This window comes from Corapipo altera, unplaced genomic scaffold (genome assembly GCF_003945725.1).
Source record: "Corapipo altera isolate COAL_440 unplaced genomic scaffold, ASM394572v1 119, whole genome shotgun sequence".
Classification (NCBI taxonomy): domain Eukaryota; kingdom Metazoa; phylum Chordata; class Aves; order Passeriformes; family Pipridae; genus Corapipo; species Corapipo altera.
In genome coordinates, this window is record NW_020884985.1 from 1,390,709 (window position 1) to 1,409,713 (window position 19,005).

The following is a 19,005-nucleotide window of genomic DNA, read 5'->3' on the forward strand; positions in this document are numbered from 1 at the left end:
GAGTTGCTGGGGCTCCCTCGGTGCCGCGGGGCCGGGGCCGGGGCGGGCTCTGAGCGCGAGCCGGCGCTTGAGGGCCGGGGCGGCGCCTCCGCGGCCGCTGCTCCGCGGCCGTTCCCAGGGCGGGGCGGCCCCCCCGGGCCGGGGGAGCTGCAGGGCCGGGAGGAGCCGAGAGCAGCGGGGCTGTGGGGCGGCCTCGGGCCGGGTAAACACGCCGAGATTCCTGCGGCCCTTCAGGTACCGCGGGCGGGGCGGGCCCGGGGCCTGCGCCGTGTCCGGGCCCGGGCGGGAGGGCTGCTCGTCTCGGCGGAGCGCGGTGTCCCTGCCGAGATAAAGGAGGCCGGGGCGGGGGAGGATCGGCCGTGGCTCCGCTCTGTGGCCCTGCCCGCGCCTATAGCACCCGGCCGGGCGGCAGCGCCGGCCTGTGCGGGGCCGGGTGGAGCCGCCCGAGGGCACCAGGCCGTGCGTCCCGCCCGGTCAGGGCCGAGGTGCCCCTGCAGGGCTGACCAGCCTTGATTGTTGTTCTGCGTGACGGGTGTACTGGACCCTTTGTGGGAAAATAATGTGAAAGGTCAGCGAGCAGGAGTGCATGCGGTGGCAGTAATTCCCCGGGGACGAGGTGTTCTGCACCCTTAGGAGCGGGACCGCTGGGGGAGCGCGGGGTATCGCTCTCAGAGAGCCCGGGGACAAAAGATGGAGCCGCACGGAGGTGGTGTGGCCTTGCTCCGTTTAAAACAATGCCACCAACGGGAACTAAGCCAGAGGAATGATCTAAAAGGTGACCGACCAAAAGCTGAACTTTGTTCTTTTAACTCGAAAATACGTGTCGCTTTTCACATCCCCACGTGGGCTGATGAAGTAAAACCTGTACATGCTTTATGTGTGTGACTGAAGTCACTCAAACCACCTAAACCTGAAATGACATCAACTGAAACGCTACCTTTTCCCCTCCCTCAAAGAAAACCATATAAATATAGGTTATGAGGGATGGGAGGTCTGGGAAGACTCCACCTTTGTACCCTGGGACTGTCGACAGTCTGTGCTTATCTCTTCTTTGTAGGGATGCCTGTTGGGTAAGGCTCGAACACTCGGCCGTACCAAGTGCTTCCTCGGGAAATTCAGAGGGCCAGCTTGTGTTAGTGATCGTGCTTTTAGCCCTAGAGAGTCAGCTCCCAATGTCACGTATTTGCTGTCACTTGTATTATTCATATTTTTGTGTTCGTGCACTCCTGCAGACACTATGTAGCAGCAGCAATCCAAGAGCCTGTGTTTCTGTTGCTTACCAAATAACACTGTTTTGCACCTAAGAGAGTTATTGCATGTGGCTGGGCTTGTGATCTGGCTGTGAATCCTGGAGGAGTTCTGCACAGATTTATTGTATTTAGCAATTCTGAACTCCGTGTTAGACCTGCTGATATCTGTGGTCAGTTATATCTATCCAGTTATGTAGTACAGTTTAATTGGTGCATATTATTGCTGGCAATTTCCTTGGGGGGGGGGGGGGGGAAAGAGGGAAGTGAAGTTTAACCTGCTTAATGGAGAACTGAGTTTTTAAACAGCACCAGAGAATACATCTTTCATGTAAGATTGTTGCTTTTTTTTCATACAGCGTGTTACAGCCTGACCTAAATATGTGGATTTCTTGTTACACTCAGTGACACAGGATGCTGTTCCCTCTGGTGTTGTGTGCAGTTATGCTGGTAGGGAGCAGTAAAGTTCAAGAAGATGAATGGATTGACCCCACGGATATGCTCAATTATGATGCAGCATCAGGAACAATGAGAAGACCTTACAAGGTAGAAAAAGAAAGGGTGTATGAATACATGTCTCTCCCAAACAGTCCTTCAGCCACATACTGTTGAAAGATTGCTCTTAAATGATGACATTAGATAATGATAGAATTATGGTATTTTTAAGGTCTTACTGTGTTGTATCTGAATCCATTCACAGAAAAGTCTTTTGTGTCCATGGTTAAAATTGCAAGGAAAAAAATAGTGATCTATGTTATTGTAGTTAGCTCAGGACCTTGTCCTGTTGAGTTTCTGTTGCACACTGATCCAGTCACAGCAACCAGGCTTTTTGTATTTTTGCAGGTGGTGCTTGATTTATGCGGGTTGTGGCACCACAAGTTACTGCTCTGAGAAGTACTAGGTTCAGGAGCTCTTACTAGTTTCTCAAGTATAGTATTAAATATCTTGAAAATCAAGTTCCTACCTGATAACAGTTGGGGGAGTTTATGGTTGCATTTTACTTTAATTAACCAGTTTCATAGCAGTATGGTAATAAAGCACATTTCTTGTGTGAGAGTGTTGTGAAAGTCACAATGTGTTTTGTAATGCTAGGCATCAGTTTTCAGAAGGAAGATCAGAATAGGGGTTGAGTGCTGTACTGTTAGTGATTTGTGAACATTTAGGAGAAGATGAAGTAGGAAAAAAACTAGTTTTAATAAGGTGAATCATCTCAGTTGTCCTGCGTGAGGGATGGACTCTGCATAGATACATGTTGTTAATCAAATACGTATGTGCACACGTGGCACTGTGAACTGTGGTTGGTTCCATGGGCACCTTTGATTTTTGTCATTATTTAGCTTTCAAGTTTGAATGATACTATTTAAACACTTCAGAATGTAATTTTCTGAAGTTAAAAAATGCAGACTGCATTATTTCTCTCCACAGCATTCCTCTTCAGCCTCCACCTGCCTCAAGTCCACCTGATAGTCATTAACATCCCTAAAATTCAGCAGCAGACTTTAGAGTCTTTAAACTTGGAGCCCAACTGCTCCAACTTTTATAAAAAAAATAGTAGTTTTACTGTTGTCTCCCACAAAAATAGAACTTCTCATCTTAAAGGAGAAAAATGCCTGCTTTGGGTTAATCCATCTTTTCAGGATTTCTTTTCTGCTCTGCAGTGAGTTTTTAGGTAGGCAGGCTGTGGAGGCCGTCCGAGTCCAAACCAAACTTGGTTTCAGCATGAGTCACTGATTTGTGCACTGTTGTGCTTCCTTTTGGAGACTTCCCTCAACGTCCACTCCTGGTTGTGTAGAAGCAGCACTGGGTCTGAGTAATGAACAGAAAGCATAGAGTGTTCTGAAGCAAAGAGGGAATGTGACAGGAGAGGCACGCATCCCAGAACGAGGGATTGTGTTTACTTGCAGTCTGGCTGGCTGCGTGGCCAGCGGGGCTGGGAATTTGTCTGGCTGGAAGCTGCCCCTTTGCTTGCTGAGTCAGTTTTTAGCCAGTCCAGTTATCTAATCTGATGCTCTGTGTGGCTCACCAACACTCTAAGGAGGGGAAAGGGCAGGTGGGGGAGGACAGGCCTCACCTTTTGAAGGCAACAGGCATTTACATAAACTTAAAGCAATTGTCCATCTGGAGCCTAGAATAACAGCAGAGAGGCAGATGGGGTATCACTGGGAGAGTATTAGCAGAAAAGATCATTCAGATTTTAGCTCCTTTGCTCCTTTTAAAGGGATCTGACAATAGAAGTGTAACAGGGCATGTTTGATCAAATTATCAGATTCTAAAAATACGTGTTTTTCTTCTGTTATTTTAGGCAAACTATCATGACTCCGAGGATAAGACTGTGGATACAGTCAGTACTGAAAATTCACCAAGTTGTTCCAGGACAATAGATTCCCTGCAACAGAAGGTTTGTAACAGAACTCCAGAATATTTTCCGGTGTTTAGTAGTTTGTACTTTCTGACAGTGCTTTTTCTAGATAGTACAGAACAGGTGCATTGCTGGCATAATTTATGAGAGATCGTGTTTATGTAGGGAAACCTCTTTATTCAGAGGAGAGACTGAAAGTGGTCTGAATTCAATTCCAAATTGTTGCTCTCCTTCCACGATCTGTTTCCTAAAATATTTTATGTCACACCATGCTGCCAAAAGCCAAGGAACCTGCCCAGTTGTTTTCAAGTTGTTCAGTACTGGCCAGTCCCATGGAAAGCAGCATCTTCAGTAACTGCATATGCTTTTTATCTGGCATACTAATCACAGGATCATTGCTAAACTAAAGAAATGTGCCCCTGTTGATCCTGAGTTTAATATGTTAGTGGGGGGGAGGTTTTCTCCTATGAATGAGCTGGTTTGAGCAAAGTGAATAAAAGTGTCTTTTGCTTGATTGCAGATTGCAGAATGCGAGAAGAGGAATGCCAAGTCACAGGAAAGCCGTAGCTTTTATATTTTTAAGCGATACTTGAATAAAATTTTAAATGAAGCTGGAAAACTTGGCCTTGTAAGTATTTGAACAGTCATTTAAAAAAATTAATTAGAATTCATATTACTACTTTATATGGGTTTCACAGTTATCAAGTATTGCTTAATTATTCTGGTGTATTTTAAATTAAAATGAAGGGAACTGAATGCACAGGAAAAGGTAATAGCAGTGTGTGCATCCAGTACTGCTCAGTTGCCATTTGATATGTAAAGCATCCAGAAGAAGGCTGTGTGAATTCAGTGTATCTAAATATCTGTTACTGGGATGCAGCTACAAGAGTACGTTGTTCAGTTCACATTAATGGTTGTTAAACTGGAGTGGCTGCATGGTACTTACTTGTTGGGTGGGCTCTTTATTATATTGTCTATGGAGATTTTTTTTTCTACTCAGAGAAGAATTAATTTTTAGTAGTAAGCAAAATTAATATTTAATAAAGAACATTATATTTAGCAATGCAAAATTTCTTATTTCGGTATTTAATAGCTTCTGTCTGTATTATCCAGGTGTGATAGGGGCACCCATAGCTTGTACGTCATTATTACTTGTTAGTGAGCCATGGTTTTAAAGTTTTAATAACAGGTGAGATAATTAACTTCATTTCATTAGTTTATTGCTGTAGAATTGAAGGAGTACAAACCAGTTGAACTTGAGTGTTTAGAAGAATGAACAAAAAGGATATAGAATCATAGTTTTGTCCCATGTTTTCATCCTGCAGTCTGCTTCAGAAAGGTTCTAGTACAGCACGAAGGGTATATAATCAGGTTTTTGCCTAGGGATGCACTTCTACTTCCAAATGAGCAGCTTTTAACGTTATTTTGCTTTACTTTTAATTCAGCCTGATGAAAACGTGGGCCAAGTCCACTACGACGCTGAGATCATCCTTACAAAACAGACATATCTGGAGATCCTCAGGTTTCTCAATGAGGAAAGCTGGCAACCAGGTGCCATGGATGATGCACTTAGTGATATTTTGATCAATTTTAAGCACCATGATTATCAAGCTTGGCACTGGAGATTTGAGGACACTTTTGGAATTGATCTATATAATTTGTTTTTGGTAAGAGAATAAAGGGGGTTTGTTGTTTTTGATTGCAGTTGTCTCCAGTTTCTCTGGGGAAGTCTAGTCAGTGAATATATATATATAATATAACCATCTTAACTCCTCATGGAAAGCAGTTCTTTCCATTGTACTTTCAGTGAGTCATGGGTTTTTTAATGGTTGCTGAAGGAAGAGGGGATGTATTCATTTTAAGTAAGGATTCAAGGTTTTTATTCCTGTGGTCATCTTTTCTTATTGTAGCTTTGTGAGGTTTTTTTCTGTTATGCTTTTTTTTCTCTTCTTTTTGTCTTATATCTGTGCTACCTGACTCATTAGGCTCTAGCACTTTCTTATCACTAGAACTGACATTTTGTGCATTACAGATTTTCTGGGTTTCTCTCTTGTTCAAGTAGATGCTGAAGTTGTTGGCTTCTGCAGGAGTTGGAATATATTTCCTTTGAGACAAGTATATATTTGAACTCTTACAGGCTCTTGCGAATTTTATGGAACAAATTGTGGAGTGGTGGAGAGGAGAGCATGACTATGGAATTATAAAGTGCTAAGCTGAGGATCTCTGATAAGCTGAAGCTCTCTGAATAAAGCTTTACAATTCAGAATATGCTAATGGTTTATAGTGACATAATCTTGAAAGGAACCTGTCTAGATTTGAGGGGTCCATGGAAGCCACATCACAAAAGCGAGCTGTCTGTCGGTAGCAAAACCTCACTGTTAGGGGTCCTGCGATGGCAGAGACTGTAAAGTGCTTCTCTGAGGTCTTGCTGCTCTTGCCCAAACTGTAACTTTGTCTCTTATCCAAAGTGCAGGAGTTGGCACAGCAGTTGTTCTGTGGTTCATATACTCAAGCAGTGACCGACACCAGTTTTATAATTTAAAAGTGTGGTAGGTAACGTGATAGACATCATAAAGGAAGAAATAACTAAGTATCACAAGAAAGAAATGAGCAACTGCAGTGTAAGGCTGTGATAGGAATGACTAGTAATGCCATGAATCTTCTGCCTTGTACTGCACAGATGTGCTGTGAAAGCAAGGAAAAACTGTGTAAATGACACTAGCAAAAACAAAAGTTAGAAGTTTCTTCATGTGTACTGGCAGTAAGCTTGGAAAATTTCAAATCTGGATCATAATTTTTTCCTCTTTTCTTTTTCAGCTACTCTTGTGTTTAGTGTGCATTGTAACTGTAATAGCTACAGAGCTCTGGACACGTATTCTTTGGTTTGTTCAGCTAAAACGTCTTCTGTTAATAAGTTTTTTCATCAGTTTTGCATGGAATTGGCTTTACTTGTATAAGGTAAGGTCTCTAATCTTCTTGTCTTTTAGGCTTAAAATTTTAGAGTTATGAGGAAGTTAAGGTTATTTAGTTCCCTTAGGTAGTTTACATAAAGCTTTTAATTAACCACAAAATAAATAAAGGGATTAACATTTTGTTTTGCATGCTGATGGGTGTGTTAGGCTTAAAGAACAAAAGAAATTCTGAGAACTTTATCCTACAGTAGAGGTGCCCAAAATTCATAGAGTACTAGAACTCTGATTTCACTGTGTGAGCAAGGCAGATGTGACCTTTGACTAAAGCAGCTTGGTAGAAAAGTTATATGAAAATATATTGTGAGAAGTTTTTTCTTTTTGAAGATTCCCTGTGTTTGAATTGGACTAAACTCCAGTATTCAAAGATACGAGTTCAAGGCAAAAGTCTCAGACTTCATTTGAAGGATAACTCAGAGGTAGCCATCATCATGGGTTTTGTCCACTCCCAGGAGGTTCTTGGAGTAGAACTCCATTAAATTGTTTAGTTAGCAAACTTTTCTTAATGGGGAGTTACCATTCCAGGGGGGTGTAATGGGGAAATTATCATTGACATGGAGGATTATCCCAAGCTGGCTAAGAGCAGACAGGGACAGCTGAGGTGCAGCGCTGCATGGACGCAGGTTCTCTTTGTTTCACAAGTCATTGTGTTCCCCTCAGTTGGCCTTTGCACAGCATCAAGCAGAAATTGCGAAAATGGGGCACTTTGATAACATCTGTGCTGAGAAGTTGGACTGGAGAGAAAGTCTTTTTGGTAACTATTTGTTTAATTATTTTGTAATAGTATTTAAGATCACAAAATAATAGTATCCAAGGATAGTCACATATCTTCATGAGTAGTACACTGAATTTTCTTCAGTACATGAATCTGTGATTTTTCCGTTCCATTAGACTTTTCTAGGCCTTTGGAGGAGAGCTGATCACAAAACTGTACTTGGAGCATGTCACGGTGTTCCTTCTTTTTCTTTTAACTTGTTTCCCAGCTCCCCTCCCCAGAACCATCCAGTGCCATTTACCAAAGACAGGTGGGCAGAGCTCATGAAAAGGGTTATTTTCTTTTCATCTGCCAGGCCTGTGAGTACAATGGACTGGAGAAATTAGATCTGTAGCTGCTTACTCGGGTGTTACTATTTTACACAGAAAGCTGATTTTTTTTTATTAGCTGTAATTAGTATCCAGTGCTATAGCTGGTAGATGACTGGTGGCAACTCTTAAGGACTGCTTGTTATGGTCTTCCCTTTGTAATTTATTGACTTTGATTATTCTGTTTATGACAAATTTCAATGATTCGTGTTCTGACTGCAGTAAAACCAAACTACAGAAACACTGATGTTGTAAATGACTTGTTTATAATGTAAAAGTTCCCCTAAGAAGTGAGACTTTCTGCCTGTAAATAAAATAGACCCTTGAAATCTAGCAAGCAAAACAGAATTTTAATCTCATTTGCAGACTGGCAGATGAGTAATATCACTGGGAATGGCAATGTTTCAGTAGCTGTGCACACATTATGCTAGATAATTATTCTCACAGACTCTTTCCCCTGAGGCTTCTAGGGAATAAGTTCATCAAATAAAGAGAACTTTCTTGACTCTGCATGGGAGAACTTCAGGTTCTTTTTTCTTTCTAGCCTTCCCTCTCCTTCCTGCATCTCTATGACTGGATAAACTACACTGCCAAGCTGATCTCAGAATTGTAAAAATAAATCTGAGCTTTGAACCGCATCTAGAAGAGTTCTCTTACATCTATAATTGAAATGCTACTTTCTCTACTACTGCTGTGTCATAGAATATATTTTTAAGAAGTTGTAAAAATATGTCTTTGCTTTGACAGAATGGTTTAGAAGCACATGGACATTACAGGACGATCCTTGTCAGAAGTATTATGAAACTCTACTTGTAAATCCTATTTTGCTGGTTCCACCAACAAAGGTACATGCCAAGTCCAAAGGGACTGTTCATGTTGATGTTTGTTGTTTGTGTGACAACACTGTTTTTCTGTTTGTATTTTTCTAGGCCTTGGCAATTACTTTCACCAACTTTGTAACTGAGCCTTTGAAGCACGTAGGACAAGGTATTGGTGAATTCATCAAGGCACTAATGAAGGAGATTCCATTCGTTCTGCAGGTTCCAGTACTAATTATGATGGCTCTGGCTGTCCTGGTTTGTATACATTTATCTTACGTTTAAGAGCTCAGTTTTATTTTTTATATATTATTTTAATTTATATTTATTATCTATTATTTATTTGTTATTTTTACTTAACACAGATGAAATTACTTCTACAAGGCAATTTTTTCTTGACCAAGGCTTCACAGTACAGGTGGTTTAGCAATTAAAACAGCCAAGTTTGTATTCAAAACACAACTCCCCCCCTCTCCCCAAGTGGGATAAATTAGCATTAAACTGCTTAAAATCTAAGACTCTATGACAGTTTATTGCAGCTTAGTTCCCATTTCTGCTTTGTGTCGTTACACAGTGATGCATATAATTGGCATTTTGTACACAAAAGCATTGAGTTAAGACCTTCAACATCTTCAGTGTAGCACCAACAATGAACTGCACCCAATGTGGCAGTTCCTGCAGTGCGGTCAGACTGCAGAAAGCTTGAATTTTACTGCAGCCCTTCTGATAACCTGAGCTTTTCATTCAGGGTCTTGTAGATGCCTGACTTTGATATCTGTGTGAGAACCATAGACTGCAAGTATGTGGTGTTTTGTTCAGCTTGGTTTTTTCCCTCCCCCAGGCTTTTTGCTATGGTGCAGGATCATCAGTGTCTGCATTAAGATACTTAACATCGTCTCAGAAGAAAAGTCTTCCTCCACCTGACAGTCAACAGGAGCAAATAGGCTTTGGGCAGTACGATGGGAGGCAATCAGAGGACTATTACTTGCAGAAGCACCCCTATGTGTACAGAGGACACCAGGACAGGGGAGATGGCTCTGCAAGACCTCCTCTCACTGTGAGAGCAGCGAATGGCAGCAGGAACCCCGACACGGCACAGACCAGCGATGAGCCGGACACACACATACAAGAGTCTCACAAACCAGAACCTAATGTTAGTCCTGATGCTCTTTGAGCTGGGATTAAATTGAATAGATTTCAATGTCACCTGATAAACACGCTTAAACAACAAGCTTAACGCAAATCCTGGGGAGAGAGGAGTTAAGAAAGTACATGTTTCCTGATAGAACAGTTTGGTAGAGCTGTCTCGGACATGTTTCTTTCTGGAAAAATATTTTGCAATGGCTAACTGACAGGAAATTACTGAATTAAAACTCTTTAAGACTTCAGTTTTGGGAGATCAGTACTTATGTCAGCCTGGGCATTCATTATTACCCCCAGGAGAAAGGGGGAGGGAAGTGCTGACTTTTCTGTAAACTAGAGAAAACTCAAACCAGATTTATACCCTACATTGTGTATATTTACATGCACTGTTACCCCAGGGAAAAAAATTATACTACTCATGCTTTGGGTGAGCTCTGCCCCTTGAGCTGAGGTGCCCTTGAAGCCATAGATGCTGTCACTTTAGATTGCTTAATTAATAATTATTATTAATTTTATTACAGAACAGGTTGTACACTGAGTGTGAAGTTCACAGACTAGAAACTCTCAAAGCTGAAAACCATACTGAGGAACCTGCAGTTGAGCAGCAGAAACAAGAGACAGGCAAAGTAGAGCAACAGGCTGGAGAAAACTGTGATCCCAATAAAAATCTAGAAGGGAAAAGCTCTGCGATGGAGCAACGTGAAGAGAACGAAAAGAGCATTTTACGCGACTCCCAGGAAGGAGATTAAGGAAGGCCCGAGCTCTGCTGTAAGTGTTGTCTAATCTTTGGTTGTCATGTACTTGCTAATTCTGCTCTAGTTCTACAGTGTCAGAAGGAGAACAGCAGTAAGGTGTAAGGTGGGGTTGTAAAATCTGGGAGAGTTACAGGTACTGTGTCTGGAATTTGAAATAAATGTGTTAAGTAAGATAATAATACACGTTTAAGTGGCCAAGAAAACAGGCTTGTGGGGTGTTGCTACTTGTTGGAAATCAAGTTTGTGTAATAAGTTTTGGGTAAAATTGGATTCTCGGTGGGGAAGCACTGATACTCTGATGTAGCAAACACAAGCCTAGCCAGGTAACTGTCCAACAGCCTCAAGGAAGTTATGATATTCCTGTACTTCACATAACACTAATCACAGCTCAAATAGACATCTCAGGTCTATCTTTGGGATTATAGTCTTTAAAATGAGTTGGCTGTTTGTCATCTCAGTTTTAGGACAGCCAACTGATTTTCTCCTAGTTTAATGATTTGCAGAGTGAGAAGCTGATGTGTCAGATAGGTTTTAGGGCATTTCAAAGCTGAACAGGGAATAGGAAGCAGAGTAAAAGCATCAAAGCTCAGGATGATAAACTGATTGGTGATTTTTTTTTTGAAGAACATTCTGACATTTCTCCTTAGAAGCAGAGGGAGGAGTTTTAGTTTCAGTAGGATTCAGATTTCAGTGCCTAAAAAAAGCTGCAAGAGAATATTTATAAATCTTTCAGTAATTGTAAAGTAGTTTGAATTATATTTCTGTTTATTCTTACATTGCCATTTCCCTCTGAAGCTAAAATTAACTGTAGGTTCTTCTCTAGGGGCATAATACTTCAATAAAAACAGGACATCATTTATAAATACCCAAAGTGAACAGTTTGCCACCTTTGCTGTTAAAATCAGTGGCTTCTAACTGAAGGTACCTACAGTTAAACCAGGCACAGCCCTCAGGGTTCCCCAGAACTGCCTCGGGACCGGGATCTGCTGCAGGGAAAATGAAGTTACAGTGGCTGTTCCCCAGAACTATCCCAGCACAGCACATCCTTAGCAAGAGCAGAAGGAGCAATAAGCAGCCAGGTCAGGTAATAAGCAGCCTATGAGCATTTACAGCATGTGACATTTGAAATTCAGGTACTGCAGGAACTACACTGTGTCCCTGGGAGTTCGTGCCAAGTGTCCACCACCCCTGTGATTCTCTGGTGCATGGACTTGTACCACACCATCTGTAGAGCAGCATGAGCAGCTGTTACTTGAAAAGAAGTACTTCTAAAAACTTCTCCTGATTGTAAAACTGTGCTGAGTTAATGTAAGAACCACTTAACTAAGTATTACCAAAAAAACCCATCATGTTTTGAAAAAACTTATTTTTTATTAAGCAGAACTAAAACCAGGGTTTAATTTTTTTAATAGAAATGATTGTTTCTTCCAAACTGTGTTTCTGCAAAGACAGACTAACTACCGAAGCTATTTCTCAATTTTTTTATTTTTTAAAAAAAGTATAAAAGAAAACAGGACCTTTTTTTCAGGAGGTACAAAGCGGGGGGGGGGGGGGGGAAATCAAGTTTTCTTTAAAAACAACATAAAAATTTAGGTCTTACACTAGATTGAGACAGTAGTAGAATCCACACATGAGCATTGATAACCTTGACAGAGAAAAAATTAATGTTGATAGACTAGAGACAGTTAAGAGGGAGAGACAGTAATGGTATCTCAGACTGCTGTAAAAGCAGCTGCCAACTGCATGAGCAGGGGCAAGTCTAAAACTACCGGTCACACGTGTGATGCTGCTGCTATTTCTATGGAAGATCATTAGAAAGGAGACAAAACTACTCATTGCAGTCATCTTTAAAAAGGCAGGTATGCTTTTCCAGCAAACAAAAATGATTCCTAAGATGCTGCTGTACAGTACATTCCTGTGTGTGTGTCTTCAGCTAGAATTTGGTCCCTTTATAGCTGAGGGTAAGTGGACTCTCTGTTCATCCATTCTCTTAGCTTGTGATCGTAAAATGAGGCTGAAAAAATCCTCATCTGGTACAGTGGATCCTTTTGCAGATGCTGGAGGAGCACATCTTTGATCATCCAGTCTGGAACCCTACAGACAGATCAAGAGATAAAGCTGCATATTTACAGGAACAGATATGATAAATGAACAATATAAGTGAAAAAATTCATAAAAGCTTTTGTTGTCAGGTTTAGAGCTATTATACAGATTTAATTTTAAGTTTTGTTTCAAGCTAAACTGGTCAAATGAATTATTAAGAATGCAAGTTAAGCTAAAATGTCCATATGTATCTGAAAATACCCCCCAACTGTCCTACTGCAGAATGAGATTTAAGTGTCCTTTGTCCAGAAGAAGAATTTTAGCACTACTATGGGGTATTTGTAGTCTCATATATACAGAAAATATAGTTGTCTTCCTTTCCTTATAGAGGGAGTAAAAAATGGCCCCACTGGTGTCAGATTTGGAAAGGCAATACTGAAAGGCACCTCCACACTAAGGACAGGAACAGTTCAGTGACAGAGTTACAGAGCATGGGATGGTTTCTGTGCTCCTTTCACTGAACTGCCCTCCTGGCCAGCTCCTCCAGGCACCAGGTCAGGCTGCAACAGCTACGGCGGCTCCTGTGCCTGAGCTGGGAATGAGCATTCTCTGTCAGTGTAGGAAAAGCTTTCAGTGCTGGATGGACCTTGGACAGTCATCCTTGAGACAAAAAGTCTCTAAGGACAGCAACCCTTTTGTGCTTCTGTTTAAAGTACTAGCCTCCATAATGATGAGAGGGGATTAAATATTTTTCCATGCCTTAAAGAGACAAAATATATCATACTACTTTCTAGATTCTTTGCTTGACTCAAAGGAGTAAACAGATAAGCTGCTAAAACAGAACATGATATTTCATCAGATTGAAATTCAATTCCAGGTGCTTCTTCTCACCCCAGCTAACATACTTACCTTTGGAGAACTCAGTATCTGAATTTTGTATTTTGAGATGCTTATCAACTTAATTAAATTCTTTTTGGTCTACTTGGTATATATACCATGCTCTAATTGACAATCAGCCATCTCACCTGCATATTGCTATGAACTATCATTTACACTAAAACATAATGGGAATGATGACCACTGTTATCACCAAAACTTGAATACTAAATCCTTTAATTTCATTTCATAGGATTCCTGGTGCCTTACACTTAAAAACTATTTTAATACTCATTTTAAGAGCCTCACTTGTTTTCCTTCACTTTTTAAGAATTTTTTCTAGAAATAGTTACCATAGTATACATATTTTTTACTTGACATAGTTACCATGGTATATATACCAAATTTACACTTACTAGACACTGGATAATTTAAAAAAAAAAAAAATCAAAACAAGAAACAGAAATTGTAAAAGAACCCCAAAACTTGGGGAAAAAAAAAATCCTAATATTTTGTTATATTCTTCCTTATCTGCCAAATCAGTATGTATCTTAAATCACATGGTAACCAAGCAACTCAAAAGCAGGAGGCACAAATCACATCCCCAGAGACTCAGAAGCTGAAGAACTTTTGTTAAGCACTGACCTGGCATTTTATCAATATATCAAAGAAGTCATCATCCAGCTCCCTGCTGTTGCTGGCCATGAGGTGCCCCAGCACAGCCTGGCTGTCTCGCTGGGGGAGGCGCAGCCCGGGCAGGTTGTTCAAACTGGCGCGCTGGTCATCCAGCCGGCGGCTCTGTGAGCTCGCCAGGAGGTCCAGAAACTCATCTGTGTGTGGGGACACCACAGAAGTGGAAAAGGCTGGGGAGCAGGAAGAAAACAAGTTAGCCCAGAAATAACTGTAACATTTCTGAAAAAATTTCTGTAGTGAGTCGTGCACGCAAATACATTTTGAAAATGGTATTTGGCAGAAACTCAAGTCAGATACAGATTTTACTTCAAAAAAAATTACATTTTCGCATTGTTTTAGGTGGAGTAGAGGATTTTGCCACTGAAGCAGCTGGGAGTCTGTTCTTCTCCTGGAAGTAGCACCTCTGGTCATCCATTCTGTTGCTCTGGAATCGACTCAGCAGATCAAAGAACCCTTCATCTGCCATTGTCTCTCGACTGCTTTTCTGAAAAGGAGAAAAGATTTAGGGGTATTTGGAACTTAAGAGTATCTAAAGCTGGGACAACTGCATCAGAGTTTTGTCCAGTCCTGTTTCATATTTGTGTGTCTGAAATCTATTAAAATCAATTTTTTTAGTCATCCCTTTCTATAGACAGAGATTTATCATAAGAGGAGATATAACAATATGGCAGCATTTTTGTAAGGTATAATATATTAGAAACATTTCATTCTCTCATGTGGAAAGAAACAGTGCTTGGATCATAGTACAGCTGGAGTTATTCCTCCTCAGCCATTAATCCACTGAAAAAAACCCAAATGCCCATGACAGAAGAAAAGCAACAAGAACAGCAATGAACAGTTTCCATTGTCTCCTCAGGTTTATGATCAAGTGCCTTTTATTTTTAACTGAGTTCTGTCAAGAGTGCAATAATCTAAAGTGTCCAAAATATCTCCCACTGCCTGAATCAGAGAAACTAGATTTTGTGAAGTTTAGAGAAGCAGTGTCTAGAAGAGACTTAGAAATAAAATATGTGGGTAAGCTGAGCTCTAACTTTAGAAAATCCATGAGCAATACAATGGTTTCAGTGTTAAGAAAAGCTTAAACTTGGCACCACCCATGAGACAGCTGTAGAATGGAAGATTCTGCATGTTTTACAGAGCCACAGTGTTTAAATGAAGTTAAAGTGAAATGGACAGTTGCAGGAATGTGTTTTCCATAATTCTGATCAGACAAAGATGAGTGAAGGTGATGATCTCCACAGCTCACCAGACCTACCCTCTGGGAGTTGGGAAGTCGATGATCAATAGAATTACTGGCATCCTGCAAAACTTTGGAAGTGGTGCTGGTTTTGTACTTTTTGCCTTTTAGTCGATTTACAAAATGCAGTTTTGCTGAAGGTTTGGCAACCAGTGGTTTCTGTTTAGCAAGAATCTCACTGTTCCAGTTCTGAACCTAAGAAAACAAGAGTCATGAAATTAAGCCTTGAGATTTTAATTACCTCTTACTTGCTGCTGCTTCTCCTTCCCAAAATGAAGCAGCTTTATTTTGTTCATCCAACCACAAGGATGTTAAAACTTTGGGTTTGGTTCTGTTACTTGACCTGGGATTAGTGAGCCGTTGTTGGCTGGAGCAGGTTAGTGCTGTTACTGATTAGGCTGAGAACTGTTGTGTGACACCTGATGGATTAAAATGTAATCAAATAGTGTATTTAATTAAACACACTGAAGTTGTCCTTGCTGACTGCAGTGCAGGAAAAACAGTTATAATGTAAATGCTGAACTGCAGACACAGCTGGTATTTCTCACCTGACATTCTTAAAACTGGAAAGAAAAAAATTAAAAGCCCCCATATTACAAAGTGTCAGACCAAAAAAACCCTTATACCAACCCAGATAGTCAACAAGCCATCCTTGAAGTCCTTCATATACACAAACTTCTCAGTAAAGATTGAAAAGGAAGAGGGAGAATAATGCCAGCACAAGAGCAAACAGGAATGACCATCTTGTTTCACTAAAGATCAGAATGGATAGCTTTGTCAACCTGTCAGATTTTCCCTAAAATATCTTCTAAAATAAATAGAATTATCCACAAAATAGCTTTATCCACAAGTGACAGTCTCTTATAACCGAGTAAAAACAAAACAAAACCTTTTCTTTCCTGATGCAACATAACAAGCATGAACACAATCACAAATCTTCCAGCAACAGTGCCTACTGGATTGCCTTTTCAAGGCTTCCTGAGCACCCGCACACAGACTGTGACTCCAAGAAGATGGCATCCTGTCCACTGAAACCCTAGTGCTCCTGTTGTGCATTGCTGTAGGTACCAAGGATTTCCATGGAATGAATTTTCAGAATCTAATCAATAAGTACCTTGAAAAAAGTCCTTTATAAAGTGCTAAACTGCAATAGTAGATTAAAGCCAAAAATCTACAGGAAACAGTATATTTAGGGCACAGACTATCAGAGGATACACATTTTAGAAGTGATCCCATATAAACAGATTCAGAGAGTAAGAAAACATAGCTGATGGTGGCCAAAAGCTTAGAGGTTCCCTGCAGAGGCCTCACCCTGGACTAAACAGTCTTTCTAAATCGGTACCCAAAGTGGCTCATGAGCATCAGCACTGACTTCAGCTGTACCCACTGTCCATGTGCTTTGAGATTTTATTGCCTGTTTGATCAACATGATGACAGGCTTTGCCTCACTTGAAGAGAGGGGAATTAGATATCCCATTGTGGAGGGAAAAATATCAATTTCAGTGTGCCACTGGAGTCATTCATGTAGAACTGCCAGTCCACTACTGAAAGGCAGATAGAACTGAAGGAAAACTCTCATAGAGTGAGACAAGGATTTTAATCAGGAACTCCTGTCTCCAAGAGATTTCTCTGAGCCTGGGGGGGAAGTTGCTTTGCTTATCAGTGACTCAGGTGCAGCATTTCTGCAATAGCACCCTCACTCAAGATGGATATTGAAGCTCCTGATGGCTTGTGAGTTGATTGAAATCCCGAAAGAGAAAGACCCGTATATTTTAAGTGCCTATAAAATGACTGTAGCCAAAGAAAAAATGTTCAGAACAGCTGAACTAAAGCTTAGAAATTTTACTCCAAAGCACTCACGCTGCAACCTCAAACCATCTCTATAAAGATATGAAAAGGAATTCCTTTGATGCACCTACAGAACCTCATTCTTTCTTATTTGTGCAGTGAATAAAGCAAGCTTCCCACAAGCCATTACAGCCATCATCTGTGTCACACGCTCCACACCCACACAACAAAACTATTATTTGTTAGTATGGTTAGACCTGCTGTTATGTAAATCCTAAGATCAACTAAATTAAAAGGGGAGGCACGTGGCACATCAGCAAAGCCTTAGAAATGTTTCACTGCAATCTCAGCAGCAGAACAGAAGCAAAGTGCCAACCTTTTCTGGGGTTAATTTCATAAGTTCCATGTTCTCCATGCTGTGACGGCGTCCTGCTCTCGGTCTGGTACCTTCAAGAGAGAATCAAGTTCCTCTTTTTATCATCAAAATTTATGGTGATTTATCATCAAAGCTGTGGCTGTACTCATCTAAGGTCCAAGGCACAGCAATTCTGACTTCCAAAACAGTGCAGGTAAGTATATCAGCAGAGAATAACTATCCACTAGTAAAAGCAGCTTACAAAACCCACCCAAATCTAATCTACCTAAGTTCCTTTCATAGGACATGAGAGAAGGACCATGGACCTTTGAACAGAGGAACAGTGAATGGACTGGGTTCTGCTGTAACCCCAGTGTTGCTAAGATGGCAGGAAGAGAAAAGACAGGATTTGACAGCAAATAGATACATCTCCCACATTAAAAAAGGGAGGGGAAGACACGGACACAATTAGAAACACCATCTGAAGAAACTAAGCAGTAACCAGTGATTCACAGTGTAAATCCTCCAGAAAAGGAGGTGCTGAAGGGGTCCAATACTGCAAAAACAACTGTCTTTTGCTGGTGGGGGAGAAAACCAAGCAAACCTGCACACCAGTGTGGTCAGTAAAGAACACAACACTCTTTCAGAATTCTTTGTTTGAAAGTATTGCAGAAAGAGGCACGTACCATTGAAACTGTTTTCTACCACGTGGCTTTCTGACATCATGGAGTTGTTTGTACTGTAGCTTAATCCAAGAACCATTTGAAGATCTGAGAGATTAAGTCTGGCAGTGAGTTCTCCACTTCTGTCTCCTACCTTCAAGCAAATAAAATAAGCAGTTATATTACCTTAAGTACACACATGAAAGTGTAAAGCAATCCTTGTCCCCTAGATTTCTGACAGAAAAAGGCTGAAAAGGTTTTCCTGCTTGAATACTGAGAGAACCATCTTTTTTAATGAAGTACCTGACAACTAACAGGTACGTAAAGCCTAAAATAACCTCTAATAGGCTACTCAACTTGGATTCCATGATGACATTATGAAAGGTAACACTAGAACTAAGCAAGCTGCAGTGAGATGGGGCTGAAATGATGTGGAATTAACTTCAAAATGCATTCCATTACTCAAAATCAAATGCATGGATACACCTCCATAAAACCACTGTGTAAGTGAGAGCAAAAGCCAACAGCCAACAGTGGGAGTATGCAAATCATACCTCTCTTGAAATTTCCAGGTGCCTTTCTGCAAAGTGGATAGCTTGGTCATGGTTTCCCAGAGCAGTATATGCGTTCCCTAAACTCCAGCAGGCTCTTCCTTCACCAATTCTGAAAAGCACACACACATTTTCAGTTACACCTTTACCCGCTGAACACCAGGGGGCAGGTTTGCACAGCACTGCCACAGTAAGATCGCTGTGCCAAGAAAAAGGGAGGCTGTCATCAGAGACTGTTCCAACACCAACACATTAGGTATTGTATTTAAAGAAGTGTGATCTAGGTATTACCATAATGAACAAATCTAATCACAATTTTAAGCTCACAGCAAACAAGTCACTCAGTTTTGCAAGCATGGAACATTGTATAACCTACTTTGCTTGTCCTCAGATAGCATGCCTTGTTATTCTTCCTATATTCTACTT

At 40.9% G+C, this 19,005-nt stretch overlaps 2 protein-coding genes across 8 annotated transcripts in view; one reads left to right on the top strand and one right to left on the bottom strand.

Annotated features, from left to right (window-relative positions):
* Nucleotides 1-119: 119 nt before the first annotated feature.
* On the top strand, nucleotides 120-14,604 carry CLCC1 (chloride channel CLIC like 1). 3 transcript variants are annotated; one of them, XM_027666080.1, is made up of 12 exons: nucleotides 120-234; nucleotides 1,653-1,793; nucleotides 3,550-3,645; nucleotides 4,127-4,234; nucleotides 5,052-5,273; nucleotides 6,424-6,564; nucleotides 7,236-7,329; nucleotides 8,406-8,503; nucleotides 8,588-8,734; nucleotides 9,318-9,629; nucleotides 10,141-10,387; nucleotides 14,326-14,604. In XM_027666080.1, exons 2-11 carry the CDS (start codon nucleotides 1,662-1,664, stop codon nucleotides 10,366-10,368), a joined length of 1,578 nt encoding a protein of 525 aa, XP_027521881.1. In that variant the 5' UTR covers nucleotides 120-234; nucleotides 1,653-1,661; the 3' UTR covers nucleotides 10,369-10,387; nucleotides 14,326-14,604. The 3 variants fall into 3 exon arrangements, with proteins under 3 accessions (XP_027521881.1, XP_027521882.1, XP_027521884.1); XM_027666081.1 differs by lacking the exon at nucleotides 14,326-14,604 and adding an exon at nucleotides 11,508-11,624; XM_027666083.1 differs by lacking the exon at nucleotides 14,326-14,604 and having other exon boundaries at nucleotides 10,146-10,273.
* The window catches only part of GPSM2 (G protein signaling modulator 2), a 36,317-nt gene continuing 29,106 nt past the window's right edge, over nucleotides 11,795-19,005 (bottom strand). For 4 of the 5 annotated variants that reach the window (XM_027666078.1, XM_027666075.1, XM_027666076.1 and 1 more), the window contains 4 exons: nucleotides 18,583-18,691; nucleotides 18,053-18,182; nucleotides 17,388-17,458; nucleotides 14,855-15,418 (listed from right to left, as the gene is read on the bottom strand). In XM_027666078.1, coding sequence (XP_027521879.1) covers nucleotides 15,065-15,418; nucleotides 17,388-17,458; nucleotides 18,053-18,182; nucleotides 18,583-18,691 — 664 coding nt within the window. In that variant the 3' untranslated portion in view covers nucleotides 14,855-15,064. Of the gene's footprint in view, nucleotides 12,469-13,938; nucleotides 14,157-14,307; nucleotides 14,471-14,854; nucleotides 15,419-17,387; nucleotides 17,459-18,052; nucleotides 18,183-18,582; nucleotides 18,692-19,005 lie in introns of those variants that run through there. The other variant, XM_027666079.1, reaches the window with a different exon arrangement.